At 39.5% G+C, this 16,819-nt stretch overlaps 1 protein-coding gene across 1 annotated transcript; it reads right to left on the minus strand.

Annotated features, from left to right (window-relative positions):
• Nucleotides 1-11,500: 11,500 nt before the first annotated feature.
• On the minus strand, nucleotides 11,501-12,804 carry LOC107808861 (heavy metal-associated isoprenylated plant protein 23). The gene is made up of 2 exons (XM_016633428.2): nucleotides 12,362-12,804; nucleotides 11,501-12,227 (listed from the first exon to the last, which is right to left on the minus strand). Exons 1-2 carry the CDS (start codon nucleotides 12,516-12,518, stop codon nucleotides 11,923-11,925), a joined length of 462 nt encoding a protein of 153 aa, XP_016488914.1. The 5' UTR covers nucleotides 12,519-12,804; the 3' UTR covers nucleotides 11,501-11,922.
• Between the last annotated feature and the right edge of the window lie 4,015 nt (nucleotides 12,805-16,819).

The raw sequence follows: 16,819 nt of genomic DNA on the forward strand, positions 1-16,819 counted from the left end.
ACTAGATGGCCGAGGCCCCTACAAACCGATCCATCCCAAAGAAGCCCTAATCAAATATGCAAATACCATGGTACATATGGTCATAGAATCGGAGACTGCAGACAACTAAGGGAGGAAGTGGCCCGTCTATTCAACGAGGGTCACCTTTGAGAATTCTTGAGCGACCGAGCTAAAGACCATTTCAGAGATAGGGATGCAAACAGGAAAAACGAGCAGGAAGAACCACAACACGTGATTCACATGATCGTTGGTGGGGTCGATATTCCACAAGGGCCCGTGTTCAAACGCACTAAAGTATCAATCACCAGGGAAAAATGAACTCAAGACTATATGCTAGAAGGCACTTTATCATTCAATGATGATGAAGCAGAAGGGGTCTCTCAACCCTACAATGATGCTTTGGTAATCTCTATCCTTATGAATAAAATTTAGGTTAAACATGTTTTAATTGATCCAGGAAGCTCGGCCAATATTATTCGATCAAGGGTCGTGGAGCAGCTCGGCCTACAAGATCAGATCGTACTCGCAGCTCAGATTCTCAATGGTTTCAACACGGCGAGTGAAACAACTAAAGGTGAAATCATCCTACCAGTAAATGTAGCCGAAACTATTCAAGAAACAAAGTTCCATGTGATCGAGGGCGATATGAGATACAACGCACTGCCAACACCCTGGATTCACAACATGAGGGCGGTCCTCTCAACCCTTCACCAAATGTTGAAGTTTCCAACACCGGATGGAGTAAAAATGGTGTATGGGGAACAACATGCTACCAAAGAGATGTTCGCGTTCTACGAAGTAATACCGGTGTCAGCACTTTCGTCAACAAATGAATCGGAGTCCAAAGGAAAACAGGAAGCTAAATAGCAACCACAGCCACCGGCCTCGACTCAGTCGGAGAAACAGGGAACGGACAAGGACGATGACTACTAGATCCCTCGATCCTTCATAATCCTCGAGGATTCCGACTCCACCAAATCGACAGTCGAAGAGCTGGAGCAAGTCATACTGATCGAGCATCTGCCCGATCAAAAGGTATACTTGGGTACGAGGTTAACCCCCGAGCTTAGGGGAAAACTCATTAAATTTCTTATCAATAATATGGATTGTTTTGCTTGGTCCCACCTAGATATGACAGGGATCCCACCAGAGATCACTACACATCAACTGAGCTTGTACCCGAAGTTTCGCCTGGTAAAATAAAAGAGTAGGCCCCAGTCCGAGGTAATACACGCATTCATCAAGGACGAGGTAGAAAAACTTCTCAAAATAGGATCCATTCGGGAGGTAAAATATCCCGAATGGTTAGCAAAGGTAGTCGTAGTCCTTAAAAAGGGAAATAAACTTAGAAAATACATAGACTATAAAGATTTAAACAAATCATGCCCTAAAGACTCTTTTCCTCTGCCGAATATCGATCGCACGATCGATGCCACGGCCGGCCACGAGATCCTCAGTTTTCTCGATGCCTACTCCGGGTATAATCAAATACAAATAAACCCGGATGATCAGGAAAAGACTTCGTTCATCACTAAGTACGGAAACTATTGTTATAATGTAATGTTGTTTGGACTAAAAAATGCTGGTGCCACTTATCAACGCTTAGTAAATTGAATGTTCAAAGAACAAATAGGTAAATCAATGGAGGTTTATATTGACGATATGCTAGTTAAGTCCCTGCGAGTAGAGGACCATTTGACACATTTGCAGGAGACCTTCGATATACTAAGGAAATACAACATGAAGCACAACCCGGGGAAATGTGCATTCAGGGTTGGCTCGGGCAAGTTCCTCGGCTTTATGGTATCAAATCGGGGGATTGAAATCAACCCCGATAAGATCAAGGCAATCGAATACATCACAATCGTGGACAATGTTAAGGCCGTACAAAGATTAACAGGGCGCATAGCTACCCTAGGCCGATTCATCTCGAGGTCTTCAAATAGAAGTCACAGGTTCTTCTCACTGCTCAAAAAGAAGAACAGTTTTGCATGGGCCCTGGAATGCTAATGAGCATTGGAAGAATTAAAGCGGTACATCTCGAACCCGCCACTGCTTCATACCCCGAAAGCGAACGAGCGACTCTACTTGTACTTAATAGTCTCGAAAATTGCGGTAAGTGGGGTCCTAGTTCGAGAAGAGCAAGGTACATAATTTCCTGTTTACTATGTTAGTCGAACTTTAGGTGAGGCCGAGACCCGGTACCCACACTTAGAAAAATTAGCACTAGACCTAATAAGTGCCTCTAGGAAATTAAACAATATTTTCAGTATCACCCGATCTGTGTGGTGACTACTTATCCCCTTCACAATATTTTTCATAAGCCCGAACTTTCGGGCCGATTGGTGAAATGGGCCGTCGAGATTAGTGGGTACGATATCGAGTATCGACCACGAATGGCCATCAAGTCTCAAATCTTAGCTGTCTTCGTGGCCGACTTTACGCCAGCCCTCGTACCCGAGGTCGAAAAGGAACTATTATTAAAGTCGGGTACATCATTGGGAGTGTGGACCCTTTTCACAGACGGCACTTCAAACGTGAAGAGGTCCGAGCTAGGCATCGTTTTGAAGCCGCCCACGGGTAATACAATTAGACAAGCTATCCAAACTTTCAAGTTAACTAACAATGAGGCCGAGTATGAGGCCATGATTGCAGGTCTCGAGCTAGCTAAAGGTTTGGGAGCAGAGGTCATCGAGGCCAAATGTGACTCCCTACTTGTGGTAAACCAAGTCAACAGAACCTTCGAGGTTCGAGAAGATCGAATGCAGAGGTACTTGGACAAATTATAGGTGACTCTACATTGGTTTAAAGAATGAAGCCTACAGCATATGCCTCGAGAACAAAATAGCGAGGTCGATGCCCTTGCAAATTTGGGGTCATCAGTCGAAGACGACGAGATTAGCTCGGGGACCGTCGTACAACTTTCAAGGTCAGTAATCGAAGAAGGCCACACCGAAATCAACTCCACAAGTCTGACCTGGGATTGGAGGAACAAATATATCGAGTACCTAAAGGACGGGAAGCTTCCATCGGGTCCTAAGGAATCGAGGACTCTACGTACGAAGGCCGCACGATTCACATTGGCCAAAGATGGAACACTATATAGAATGATGTTCGATGGACCATTTGCAATATGTTTGGGACCAGGAGATGCTGACTACGTCCTACGAGAAATCCATGAGGGCACCTGCAAAAATCATTCTGGTACCGAATCATTGGTTCACAAAGTCATCAGAGTAGGATACTATTAGGCCGATATGAAAAAGGATACAAAAGAGTTTGTTCGAAAGTGCGACAATTGTCAAAGGTATGCGCCGATGATTCACCAACCTGGAGAGCAACTCCACTCAGTCTTATCCCCATGGCCATTCATAAAATAGGGAATGGATATCGTCGGCCCTCTACCATCGGCCCCAGGTAAAGCTAAATATATATTGTTTATGACTGACTATTTCTCTAAGATGGTTTAAGCATAGGCTTTCGAGAAAATTAGAGAGAAAGAAGCCATAGACTTCATCTCGGACCACATTATATGCCGATTCGGGATGCCTGCTGAGATCGTATGCGACAATGGAAAGCAATTCATCGGCAACAAAGTGACAAAGTTTCTCGAAGATCACAAAATAAAAAGGATCTTGTTAACGCCATATCATCCTAGTGGGAACGGACAGGCCGAATCGACAAACAAGACCATCATTCAAAATCTAAAGAAAAGATTGAACGATGCTACGGGAAAATGAAGAGAAATATTGGCCGAAGTCCTTTGGGCGTATCGAACAATGCCAAAATCCAATACGGGGGCAACACCGTTCTCTTTAGTATATGGCACCGAAACTCTGATCCCGGTTGAAGTTGGGGAACCTAACGTCAGGTTTAGATATGCAATGGAAGAATCAAATCACGAGCTATGAATACAAGCCTCGAATTGCTAGATAAAAAATGAGAAGCCGCCCTCGTTCGAATGGCAGCACAGAAACAACGGATTGAAAGGTACTACAATCGAAGATCCAATCTTCGACACTTTAAAATCGGGGACTTGGTTCTGAGGAAGGTCACTCTCAATACTCGAGACCCAAATGAAGGAAAGCTTGGCCCAAGCTGGGAGGGACCGTATTAGGTCCTCGATATCATCGGAAATGGATCCTACAATCTTGGCACGATGAACAACGAACAATTACCAAATAATTGGAACATATCACTACTCAAACGATATTACTGCTAAGGTACGACCTTCTCCACTTTCGTTTTTATTTTATGCCAACCATTAGCAGGTGTTTAATCGAAGACATCAAAGGATTCTTCAAACACAAAGTCCTTGGGTCTGAAAGCACGCGCTGCACTCTTTTCCCCTTAGATCGATTTTTGTCCCAAATGGGTTTTCCCGACGAGTTTTTTAACGAGGCAACCATTGTTCGTGCTAACTTAGAGTAATTCAACAGTATCCGAGGCTCCTTTACAATCAACCTCAGATATTGGGGGCATCACCCTCAGATAGTTACAAGAAAAATACTTCGTGCCGACAGGGTCTATTGTAAGGGTCAAACGGTCGAACGAACGATGCCCATGTAGATTGCTCGAGCCCTAATGGCAAACATGTACGCATGTTAATCTATTGAAAAAAGTATTTTTCCTTGCTAAATATTTCATGCCTTAGAGAAATTTTTGCTTTACAATTCCATGCTTGTGATCTATTGTGGAAACTGGCTTATGGGTCGGTCACAACTAAAGTTCGAACAATTGACCCCGCACTCGGGGACTGCCATCCATAAAATCGACATGATTAAATTACTAAAACCTCGAGATCGTAAGATCTTAAAAAGGCAACCCTTGATTTTATAGGCCACGGCCGCCCCACTAGGGGACTGATACATCAAACAAGTTCAAAGTATAATGAGGAAACAAGCCCAAAAGGCGAATCCCAAGCTAAAGGCTACAACCAAATTAACACGGTTCGGAGACGTCTGATTTTCGTTATAAAACAGGCCTTCGAATATTTTCATAAACCGGTTAAAAAAGCTACCCTTGGCTGAATTACTAAAGGTCTCGATAATATCGACCCTCGAAAACCCTTATGGGTACAAAGTCGTTTGAACTCTCGAACAAATTCTTTATTTTATGCTAAGGTATTATGAAACAAAGGGTCTCGATAATATCGACCCTTGAAAACCCTAATGGGTACGGAATCGTTCGAACTCTCGAGAAAATCCCTTATTTCATGCTAAGGTACAATAGATTTTATATGATTAAACAATAAACGTTTCAAGCCAAAAAGGGGGAGAAAGCCATTCTTTTTACTATGGTCGTATCGGCCTAATTCAAGAGCCTAAATGGCGATTTTATTTTTGAGTTCGAAAAATCATCCTCACTCAAATTAAAACCTAAGGGTCACCCTACTCCGAGTTCGAGCAAGTACTTACTCGATTAAGACTACACTAGTCTGGCTTCGGTCAAGTTGCCTAAGCCTCAAACTTATGAGCAAAATTTTCATAAAGTATGAATGAAACAGAATTTTCACGAGGCAGGAAATAGAATAAAGACAAGTCAAAGAGAAAAAAGATCTTTTTTATATACGAAGATAATTACAAGGACCGATCAGGGTCCCGCATAAAAAATCAAAAAAATAAAAAGACTAAGATTCCTAATTTTCCTCAGGGGCAGCTTCTTCTCCATCGAGGTCCTCCCCATTCTCGGACCCGCACTTGCTGCCATCATCATCATCATCATCGGAAGAGACCAGCACTCCAACATTAGCTTCATTCTCTCTAGCCTTTATTATCTCATCGGTAAGATCGAAACCTCGAGCGTGGATCTCTTCGAGAGTTTCCCTCCGAGATTGGCATTTGGCGAGTTCAGCAATCCAATGTGCTCAAGTTTGAGCGGTCTCGTATGCCACTCTCTCTTGGACTTGAGCGGCTTCAGTATCGACCCGGTAGACGGCCATGATCGTATCTGCCTTGTCTTTTGCCTTTTCGGCTTCAGATTTGGACTTTGCAAGTTCAGAAGCCAACCGAACCTCGAGCTCCTCTATTTTCTTTGCCTGAGCCGAGCTCTTCTCCTTCATGCCTCGAAGCTGACTTTTGACCGATGACAATTGGGCTCGAGCAGTCTCTTTTTCTGCAGCAAAGCGGTCCATACTTTCTTTCTACCCCAAGGTCTCCGCCTTCATCATGTTGACCTCCTCGCGGAACTGCTCGATCCTCTCGGCCTTCTTTTGCAGCTGTGAGATTGAAATGTTAGCCACCATTCCCGAATCGAGCCCATGAGCTTTTAAGATTTTCATTACCTGCTCGATCAGGTCGGTCTGATATTTGTGAGCCGTGGCCAACTCGGCTCGGAGGTCCTTGATCTTTTCTTCTTTTTGCCCACCGAGAAGGTTGAGGGTATTCCTCTCCTCGGTAAGACTTTGTATGTCGGCCTCGTACTGACTCAGCTCAGCTCGAGACTGAGAAAATACTTCCCGATGAAGCACGGAGGCCTACGCAGAAAGAAGAAAAGAAGTTAGACAGGAAGAGAAAAATGAACACAAGGGTAATACTAATAAGGGGAGTTAAGGCTTACCCGATTCAGAGCTTACTGCGCTTCGTTGAAAAGGCTCAATGCCTCGCCCGAGTCCTTCCTCGAGACCTCCAAGTCGCTCAAGTCAGTAGCATCTTTGACCCCACTAAAGTAATCACGGAAGGGGTCCTCCCTTCCGTAGGCCCCTTCGATGGAGGGGGTCTTCAAGGCCCGAGCCTCTTGAATTATCTCCTCAGAAAACGAGGGGAGCAGCGGGGAGCCTCTAATTTCTATTGCCCCAAGTGGATCACTTGGGGAGTTCTCTCCATCTCGAGGGGCCTCAAGACCAGCCCCTACAGCCGTACCTACTCTTGGCTCATTATGGTGGGAGGCATCTTCAATCCTCGATGACTCGGGGACTTCGCCTAAGTCTCTCTTCCCGAGACTCCCTCACTCGAGATGGAGTCTCTGCAGCCTCGGAGGTTGAGGTCTTTTTTCTCTTTTTGTCCTTCGTCGGTTTCGGTGCCGGGATCGAAGTCTCCTCCTCTCCAGATAGGGGCCTCATGACAGCATATTTGCCAAGGCCTATATGAAAGGAAATTAAGTAAGAAACGCTTTAACAAAATCATCAAAGACGTGGAAAGGGGGCTTACCATGATGGCCTCCCATCGGCCCTTGGATAAATCGCTCCATGAGCGCTTGGCGTGCGTAGAGGTCAAGGCCAGGTCTCGAACCCAGCTCTCGAGGTTAGGAATTACACCGGACATTCAAGCGACCGCTACATCATGGAAAAGGATATTGATGAGAAGAAGCAAATGAGCAAAACAATAAATAGGAGCTAACAGTGGGATTGTACTTACGCTTCATATTCCATTTCTCGGAAAATGGCATCTTCGCGGTCGGTATTAGGTCGGAAGTCCTCACTCAAATGAACCGGCCCATCCAGCCTCGGTCCTTGTCATCATCTATGCTAGAGAACAATACCTCGGTAGCCCGACGCTGATGTTTTATTAACCCGCCTCGAAAGAGAAGGGGGCTATACAACCTGATGAGATGGTCGAGAGTGAAATGCACCCCCTCGACTTTGCTCACGAAAACTTAGAGCAGAATAAGAATCCGCCAAAAAGAGGGATGGATTTGACCTAGGGTTGTTTGATAATTGCGGCAGAAATCGACGATAATGGGATCGAGGGGGCCCAGCGTGAAAGGGTAAGTGTAAACACTCAGAAACCCTTCCACGTGGGTAGTGATGTCTTCCCCGGGGGCCGGAATCACCACCTCTTTGCCTTCCCAGTTGCAGTCTTTCTTCAACTGCTTAAGGAAGCTCTCAGTTATCGAGCATATATACCTCGACATTGGCTCGCATAGACCAGGGACCAACGAAGTTTTGTCGGTCTTAAAGTTGGAAGTGAGGACGGACCTCCCGGGAACACACTCCTCAGGTCTGTGTTTTGTCGCTGGCCGGCCGCGATGAAGAAGCGCTTTCCTTTTGAGAAACAATTTTTGATGTTTTCATAATTTGGATTTGAAGTTAAAAATAGATGGAGATGATAAGATTTAGTGTTCTAAGAAGAGGTTAGCAGTGAACATCGTAGATTTGCAGATGAAGAACTTAGAAGATGTAAAAAGCTTTGGAGATTAGAAAAGGTTGAAGATAAAGTTTGAAAGAGTGTAAAAAGAGGCCTATTTATGGGATTCACGTTGACAGTTCAAGGGCACTAGTGGCCGACCACCAACTGATACACATTAATAACTTGGGTAATTGTACCGACGGGACGTTTCGGTCACTTTCGTCACTTACGTCACGACGGTGACGTCATGGCAGGTCAACGTAAAAATCGAAGGCTCAATTCGTTTCTTGTCATTACACTCCAAAGAATGAGGGGGCTATCTATATACGGTTAAAATCGAGCCCACCTAATTTTTCTATCTGACCCGGACTAGGGAGCTGCATCGAAGGTCGGCCCCGTAGTGGATCAGACCAAGGTACGAGGACAAGGTATCAAGTTCGGGATTCGAGGTACCTGTCGAGATCGAGGACAGCAGCGATCGAGGCCGAATGAGACATGCATCGAGCAAGATCGAAGATAACATAATAACAGAAAGGCGAAATATCCGTGACTAGTCGAAGATCATGGCGGAAATCTCGGAACGGATCAAATTAGGAATGATTAATTGGCTAATCATGAGATTTTCTTCTGTAATTAGAGTTATACCATAAGTAGAATTCCTTTACTATATAAAGGGGAGTATTAACCATTTGTAAGATATATTGTTCTCGCATAAAAAAGCCAATATAACGCTCTCTCTTTAGCTTATACTCTCTTGTTCATCAGCTTGCTTTATTTTTAACTGTTTTGGTATCAATCAGTTCGAGGGCACCCTAGTTCGAGGGTTGAATTCCGTTTCAACACTGGTTCGCTTTACTTTATAGTTCATTTCTGTTATTAATCTTCACATTTATCAATTGGTATTAGGTGCAATTACGTGTCCTTAAAACCACATTATAAGTTTAATTGTTATCCAATTTTAAGGGTAAACACATACCTAACTTTTTTTTAAAAACAAGCACTAAATACGAATTGAAAAGGACATTCCGAGTTTTGTTTGAGAACTCAAATTTGAAAACAAGCAGTTGTTAGGACATCCTAATCCATGTTTTAAAAAGTTTGAGAACGTTTGTTTGAAATATGTTTTGCACTTTTCTAAGAAAATTTAGAAGGTGCGACTTTAAAGGACTGTTTCTTGCCTTTGATCCGACATGAGCAAATTAGGACATCACACATAACAATTATCACACCAACTCTTTACATCAAACCATATTCATTTACTATAGTTATGTGATTTAATGAGATTAGAATGCATATTAACTAAGAATGGCCAAATGTCATATATATATATATATATATATATATATATATATATATATATATATATATATATATATATATATATATATTTATTTATTTATTTATTAGTTTGGTATAAACATAAGGTGTAGTTGAAACTTTACTCTTTCTGATCCCTAATTTTACCATAGTCTCATCATTAAGACAGCATTCTCCTTATGTAGTCCTAATTAAGTCGTTGAACATCAGTAAACTATCACTTGTAGACATTTGATTTATTTATTTTTCACCTGTAGACATTTGATTTGAAAAGGAAAAGCAAAGGTCAAATAACAACAACAACAAACCTGGTATAATTTTACGATTAGGATTTCAGGAGGGTAGTGTGTACGTAACCTTACCTTCTACGTTCTGAAGGTATAGGGGTTGTTTCCAATAGACCATCGGCTCAGGAAAAAGCAAAGTCACAGCGTAGTCGAAAAGAAATATAACAACAAATAAACTACGAAAATAAAACAGAAACACAAAACAATATCAACAACAACAAGATAACAAGAAAACACAAGCAACAAAATAACTGGTAATAATACAAATCTAAGTATAAGGAAGTACGAGAGTGCTATACATACTACAGGGAAGACAATGATAAACTCGCGACTAGCTACTAGCCTTCGACCCTAGTTGTCGACATCCACACCTTCTTAATCAGAGTCGTGTCCTCAATAAGCTGCAGATGTGCCATGTCATGCCTTATTACCTCTCCCCAATACTTTGGCCTGCCTCTCCGTCTCCTCAGACCCTCCAATGCCAACGTCTCGCACTACCTCACTGGGGTATCTTGACATCTCCTTTTTATATGTCTGAATCATCTTAGTCTTACTTCCCGCAACTTGTTTACCACAGAAGTCACTCTATCATGTCCCGAATATCTTGCCTTTTCTCTATTTTTGTTTTCTTATTTTTCATCATTTCATTTCTGATTATCTTTATAAAGTTGGCACCGTTTGTAAGTTACATATCTAAACTCTAAAGTATCGGGTGTTCCTTATTTATTGGTGTTCTCTGTGCCATAGGTGTAATGAATATTTAAATTGACGATAAGAGACTAAGTTCCAGTTTGGCCATAAGATTTGGGAGCTTTTTGTCGGATTTTATTTTTAAATATCTATTTCTTTATGGATTTTAACTATTTTTTGACATATTTTAAAAACAAAATTTTCAAATCTCAAAAACAACTTTAGAGTAGTTTTTGACTCACAAAATTTAATTTCAAATTCTTTGTAAGTAAAATGCATGTCCAGACACAATTGTAACTTTTAAAAATTATTTTTTATCGCATCTTTAAAATCTCGTTTTTCCAAGTTTCAACCAAATTTATGTCCAAATGCTAGCTAATAAAACATTCAAACATTCATTTTTTTTTATTCAATTTGTTTTCTTTTGGTTTTGAAAGGACTACACCTCCCCTGGCTCCCGTCCTCACCAACTCAAGAAGTCCTACTTAAACCGTGGGTGTTGGACCCAATATTATTTGTACCAACAGTTTTCAGCATCAATAGGAGATGGTTAGCGTCAACAACCAGCTTTGCTGTGATATCAATGTTACAGTTGTGCACAACCTGCAGAGAGGAAACTCATCATCAAACATCATCCCACGTAGAAAATCGAATTTTTATTCATAGGGATATTTGGATTATTTATTCCATGATTAATAATAAAGAGATTGTTATGCAGTGATGATTATGAGAATATTATTATGCATAAAAAAGTAGTATTTTTGTCTTTAAATAGTTTAGTCTCTTCATTGCTAATACACTTATATTATTTAATAAGTCAACCAGACATCGCATTAGTTTATAGGATAATCAATTTTTGCATGAAGCCAACCAAAACGTTGTATTATCTTATATGTTACAATTAATTAATCGAGGTCATAAATCAAACTACCCTTAGTACCAATATTTTTTACATTATCAGTATATTTTAATCTATTGTATTACTAGCCCGTCTTATTTTTTAGGTTGCTAATTTCCTTTTTTATGCACAATTACATATAATTATCTTTTAGATATATAATTTAATAGTAAAAAATTTCTGTAAATATATAGTAGAAATTAAACTAAAAGAAAAAACAAACAAACAAGCAAAAGAGAATATAACATTCAAAATGACAATGTAGTATTCTTCTATTACTACAAGTTGTAGGTTTATTACAACCACCCCAATTCTAAATTCCTACTAAGTATTTGCCTGACTGCTCATTCAGTACTCCAGACTGTACCAAAAAACCCAACCCTACTCATTAACACCCATGCAACAACAATAACAAAAAAAAATCTAGTGACATCCCACAAGTGGTTATGTAAAAGGTAGCGTCAGACACCCTTACTCCAATCTTGTGAAAGTAGAAAGCTATCTATGATAGATCCATTAATTAACAGTACCCATGCAAAACTTACAATTACAGCAATTAACCTTTCGATCCAATCCCAAAACCCTGCAAACAAACTTGCAGTGCTCTAAAACTTGTGTGTGATAATAGCTGACTTGAACTTGTTTGGAATTAAAGCGGAGTTATTTACATGATAGAACAAGCATTAGGGTTGTCATCACTGAACATGTTGATATAGGCAGGGTCCTCATATCTTGCAACTGTTCCAGTAGTTGGGTTGTTGTGATCAACTCTTCTGACATAACCAGGTGGTGCTTTCTTGTCATAAGCTGCTGCAGCATAGGGCTGAGACACCAAATTGTAAGGGACATAAGGCCATATCTCTGCCTTCTTCCCTGTTGACTTTGCCTTCTTTAACACCTTGTTTGCTTCCACATACCCTGTTACTGTCACCTTCTGTTGTTTCCTGTTTATCTCCACAGACTTCACTCCTGCAAATATAACCAAAACCAAAATATATCACCTTGTTTTCATAGGAAGTTTATAAAAAATGAAGCTACGTACATAGAAACTGTATTACTTTTTAATGGTGCAGGACATTTTGGAAAAAGATTATGGTACTTACCACTCAAGGAAGAAAGAGCTTTCTTGACTTTAAGTTCACAGCCATCACAATCCATTCTGACTTTGAGCTCCACTGTATTAAACTGCTTCTTCTTCTTTTTGGGCTTATCACTGCTCATGATATCAGAAATATACTCCAAAGTTCCTCCTAAACCCATTTTTCTTTTCTCTCTTTATGCAAATATATATCTAAGAAACACAACTTTAATTTAGAGGAAGAAAGTGAAAAACAGAAACTTTGAACCTTTTCTGAGGAAAGAAAGTGGGATAATTATGAGTTAATTTATATTCAATAGATTTTGATGAAATGGAAGACTTTGTAAGAAACTTCCCTTGGATTCTTTCCTTTGCTTTAGAACAGGCTTAAGGACAAAAGGAAGAAAGCAAAAAGGCTGCTCTCTCTACAAACAAAAACTTTTCTTTTTTGCTTCCTTTGATGAGATCTTTCTTTACACAGGCCTACTTCTCTTTTTATAGGCGTTTTCTTTTCTCCAACACTGTTTAAAAAGAGAAGGATGGCCCCCCATTAGACACCACGAAATTAATAGTATGAGCTTGGTTTTTTAAAAGAGTTTAGTACTTGACGTCAATCAGTAAATATACACGAGCTCAGTAGTTTGGTACGCGAACTAAATTATTTCGGAATATTCCAGGTTTAATTTATATTACATGAGAGATAAGATAAAATAATCTCATATTTAAAAGGGTAAGGTAAGATATGTAGGATTAAATTTATACCTTGTTTAGTTATACCTCAAACCAAACAGAGTATAAATTTATACTCTTATGACACTTTATAAGAGTACTAGAAGAATATTAAATACTGTAATTGGCTATTAAGATATGAACGGTAATACTTAATGGGGAAGAAACAATTTGGGGTAAATGAGAGAAGGTCAAAACTAAAGATGCACACAGTAATAATGAGCCACTAGGGGTCGTTTGGATCGTAGACAAATACATGGATTAGCAATGCCAAAATTAATAGTGTGATTATCTCTTGTTGGGTGTTTGGTTTATTATACTAAAATTGAGTATACAAAGTATCATCTAAATTATTTGTTAGTTTTTAAACTAAAAAATAATGAACTTATAATTGTACCGTAAGATATTTTGTCAAAAAGATAATTTTGTCATTTTGGTCCATATATAGCTTATATATGGATTAGTTATTTCTCGTTGATAGAGGGATAAGATAATACAACACTTGGTGCATATATATATATATATGGATTAATTATCTTACATTTGAAATCACAATCAAACAATGTATTAACTCAATACAAATTCTTATATAATGATTAATTGCTATACAGCATCCCAAACGACTCCTAAGAGTGTGACTATATCAAATAGTGTGTGTGGTTTTTTCTTTTTTATTTTTTTGTATCAAGAGTTAATTTGAAGAAAACTACTGTATGAGAGACTGTTGTTAATTTGAAAAAATAGACCTTGGATGGAAGGTGCAAGAGTGTGGGCCACGTTAAAAAAGAAACCCACCAATAATAGAGAGAGTAGCTTCTACGTGTTTCGACGAATATGCAGCCTTAACACGTGTCCATTTCTGTTGAATACAACCGTCAATATAGGGGAAGACTAGAAGGGGGAGCTGGTTTCAATTTGTTTTCTTTTTTGTTTTTTGATTGAAATAAAGGAGTTGTTAGGAGTTGATTTTGACGTGTGTGAGTTGTATTTGTGCTTTATTTTGGGAGCCTAATGGCGCGTCGTCTATTCTATGCTTAAAGAATTGAAGCGCATCGGGTATTTTTCTAAAAAAAGCAAGATTAGATACGAAATTTTAGAAGAAAAAAAAATTGGTATAAACAAATATTAAAATTTATGTGATTATAAATTATTTCTTTAATGAAAAAATAAATCAAAAAGAAATATTCTTTTTAAATATAAAAATACAATAACTTTTTTAAGCAAATTAAAAAAATAATAGTGTCACAAAAATTGAAACAAAGTGAGTAATTTGAAATGGTTTCACGAGTTTAGGTTCCAATATCCAAGATACTTCTATAAACCTAACTAATATTTATTCCACTTTGTTTTAATCTCAAAAGAGTGAGTGGGAACACTTTTTCCTACCTTCGAATAATGTTAATCAGATAAATAGCATGTTTCGCCAAAATTCTTTTTGCCATAAATATTTTTATTTTAGGCAAATATTTTTTTTTCTCAAAATTAAGGTCTTTGACCAAACTTTTAGAAGAAATTCAATCGAAGCTGAAACAATTTTTGAAAAAATAGAAAAAAGTAGTTTCTCCCTAAAAGTATTTTTTATTGAAAAGCAGTTTTGAGAAAAATATACTTTAAAATACTTTTTAAAAGCTTGGTCAAATATTAATTGGTGCTCAAAAAATATTTTTTAAATTAATTAACCAAATATAAAATACTTCTCGCCAGCTACCAAAAATACTTTTTTGAAATTACCTTGCAAAATAAACTTATTTTAGAAGCGGGCTATAAATTATCTTCCATTCAAGAATTCAATATATCTTCTCTACTAAGACAATAATGTAGAAAACTATGGAACATGTTTTGCTGCAAGTTATAGCTGGAAGAAAGTTGCTTTCTTCACAAAGTAGAGTTAGATCAACAACCCTAATTATTCATGGTATACGGTCAAAACTGATTTCGGCCTTCGTACGTCTGATCGAGACGGGACCATAATGGACCGAAGAAAGTCTTCATAAAATCGAGATGGATCCAAAGATGGCACAAACGAGCTTCAGATTTCAGGTACAAGTTAAACACCGAGCTCGAAGTTATTATCGAGCTCGGGTCCGAATCGAACTATGATAAGATGTGATTGAATCGAGCTTAAGGGCCAGAGTCCAACCAATATCGAGCCCAAATCATTTTCGGACCCCGAGTCAACATCGACCTCAAACCCACATCGAACTCTAAAGCTGGAAACCAACCAATATCGACCGATACCGAGTCCGATCAGGATCGAGCTCATAGACAAGAGCCGTTGCAACCGCACTAAGGGAGAGAAGCTTGGCGGGAATTAGGAAAAAACTGATTTATCATGGGTTCCCCACTATGTATTTTTAATTATATCTAAAGTAGGGTTCCCCCACTATAAAAGGGATGGCAATATTCCTGTAAAGGACCAAGTTTTTGCTTACATTGTAACTTAAATATCATATACTCTCATACTGAAGAATTATCCTTTTTTAGCTTCATAGATGGACTTATCTTGCTTAATCCATAAATCATTCTCTTCTCAACTTTGTTTATTTTTCATTCTTTACAATCAATATTCGATATTTCCATTTATCCTTACGATTTGTGTCAAGTTATACCACATACCTTTAGAACTACGTATAAATTTAACTCTATCCATTTTTCAGGTAAACAGTTTGGCGTCCACCGTGGGACTTAGGATAACAGTGGTTATTTGGTACAAATTCGTAAAACACGCCATTTTATGCTTGTTTCCGGAAGTGTCTTTGATTTCGGATTAGCAACGACGAGCTATCAATTAAATGGCCTTACCTATCGACAACGACACTGGTCTTCAAGGTGAGAACAACAACTTGACACCTAGGACCGAAAGGCCGTTTGTCGACACCGTTGAAGCTCGAGTCGAAGTGCCATTAGACGTTAATCCGCATGTGGCCATTAAGGCAAACCTACATTCTGAACCTGAAAATAGCATTCATGGTAGCACTCGATCTGCAGCTCGAGATACCCATAACGTCGAAGAAAACGGCGTCAGCTTGCGCATGATTTACGAAATATTGCAAGCTCACCAGGCAGTAATAGCTCAGTTACAGAGTCAAACCCAGATACCGAGCAGGCCGGAGCCCAGTCCATCCCGAGAAATCGCCCACAGAACGGAACCAGCTATAGTAAGGTCAAATAAGCAAGAGTCGGGGACTAATCCCGAAATTGCTAAGATGTTCGAAGAACTGACCAAACGAATAGAATCATGTGAAAGGAGGATCGAGGCAAACGACAAAAAGGTGAAAATATATAACTCCAGGGTTGATCAGATCCCGAGGGCACCACCGATATTGAAGGGCTTAGATTCCAAAAAATTCGTACAAAAGCCTTTCCCTCCAAGCGCGACTCCTAAACCGATCCCAAAGAAATTTCGAATGCCCGAGATTCCTAAATATAACGGAACTACCGACCCCAAAGAACATGTCACCTCTTACACATGTTCCATCAAAGGGAACAACCTAGAGGATGATGAAATCGAATCGATATTATTGAAGAAATTCGGTGAAACCCTGTCAAATGGAGTAATGATATGGTATCATAATTTACCATCTAATTCTATCGATTATTTTGCTATGTTTGCAGATTCCTTCATAAAAGCACATGCCGGGGCCATAAAGGTCGAGACCAAAAAGTCGGACCTGTTTAAGGTAAGACAAAAGGATAACGAGATGCTAAGGGAGTTCGTATCTCATTTTCAAATGGAACGAATGGATCTGCCACC

This window comes from Nicotiana tabacum, chromosome 13 (genome assembly GCF_000715075.1).
Source record: "Nicotiana tabacum cultivar K326 chromosome 13, ASM71507v2, whole genome shotgun sequence".
NCBI lineage: Eukaryota > Viridiplantae > Streptophyta > Magnoliopsida > Solanales > Solanaceae > Nicotiana > Nicotiana tabacum.

What these genes read in the sequence shown, in the direction of transcription:
- LOC107808861 (XM_016633428.2), bottom strand. Translation starts at nt 12,518, where the DNA reads ATGGGTTTAGGAGGAACTTTGGAGTATATTTCTGATATCATGAGCAGT. An exon ending in AGCTCTTTCTTCCTTGAGTG is followed by an intron (nt 12,228 to 12,361) that starts GTAAGTACCATA and finishes TTATATTTGCAG; the next exon opens with GAGTGAAGTCTGTGGAGATA.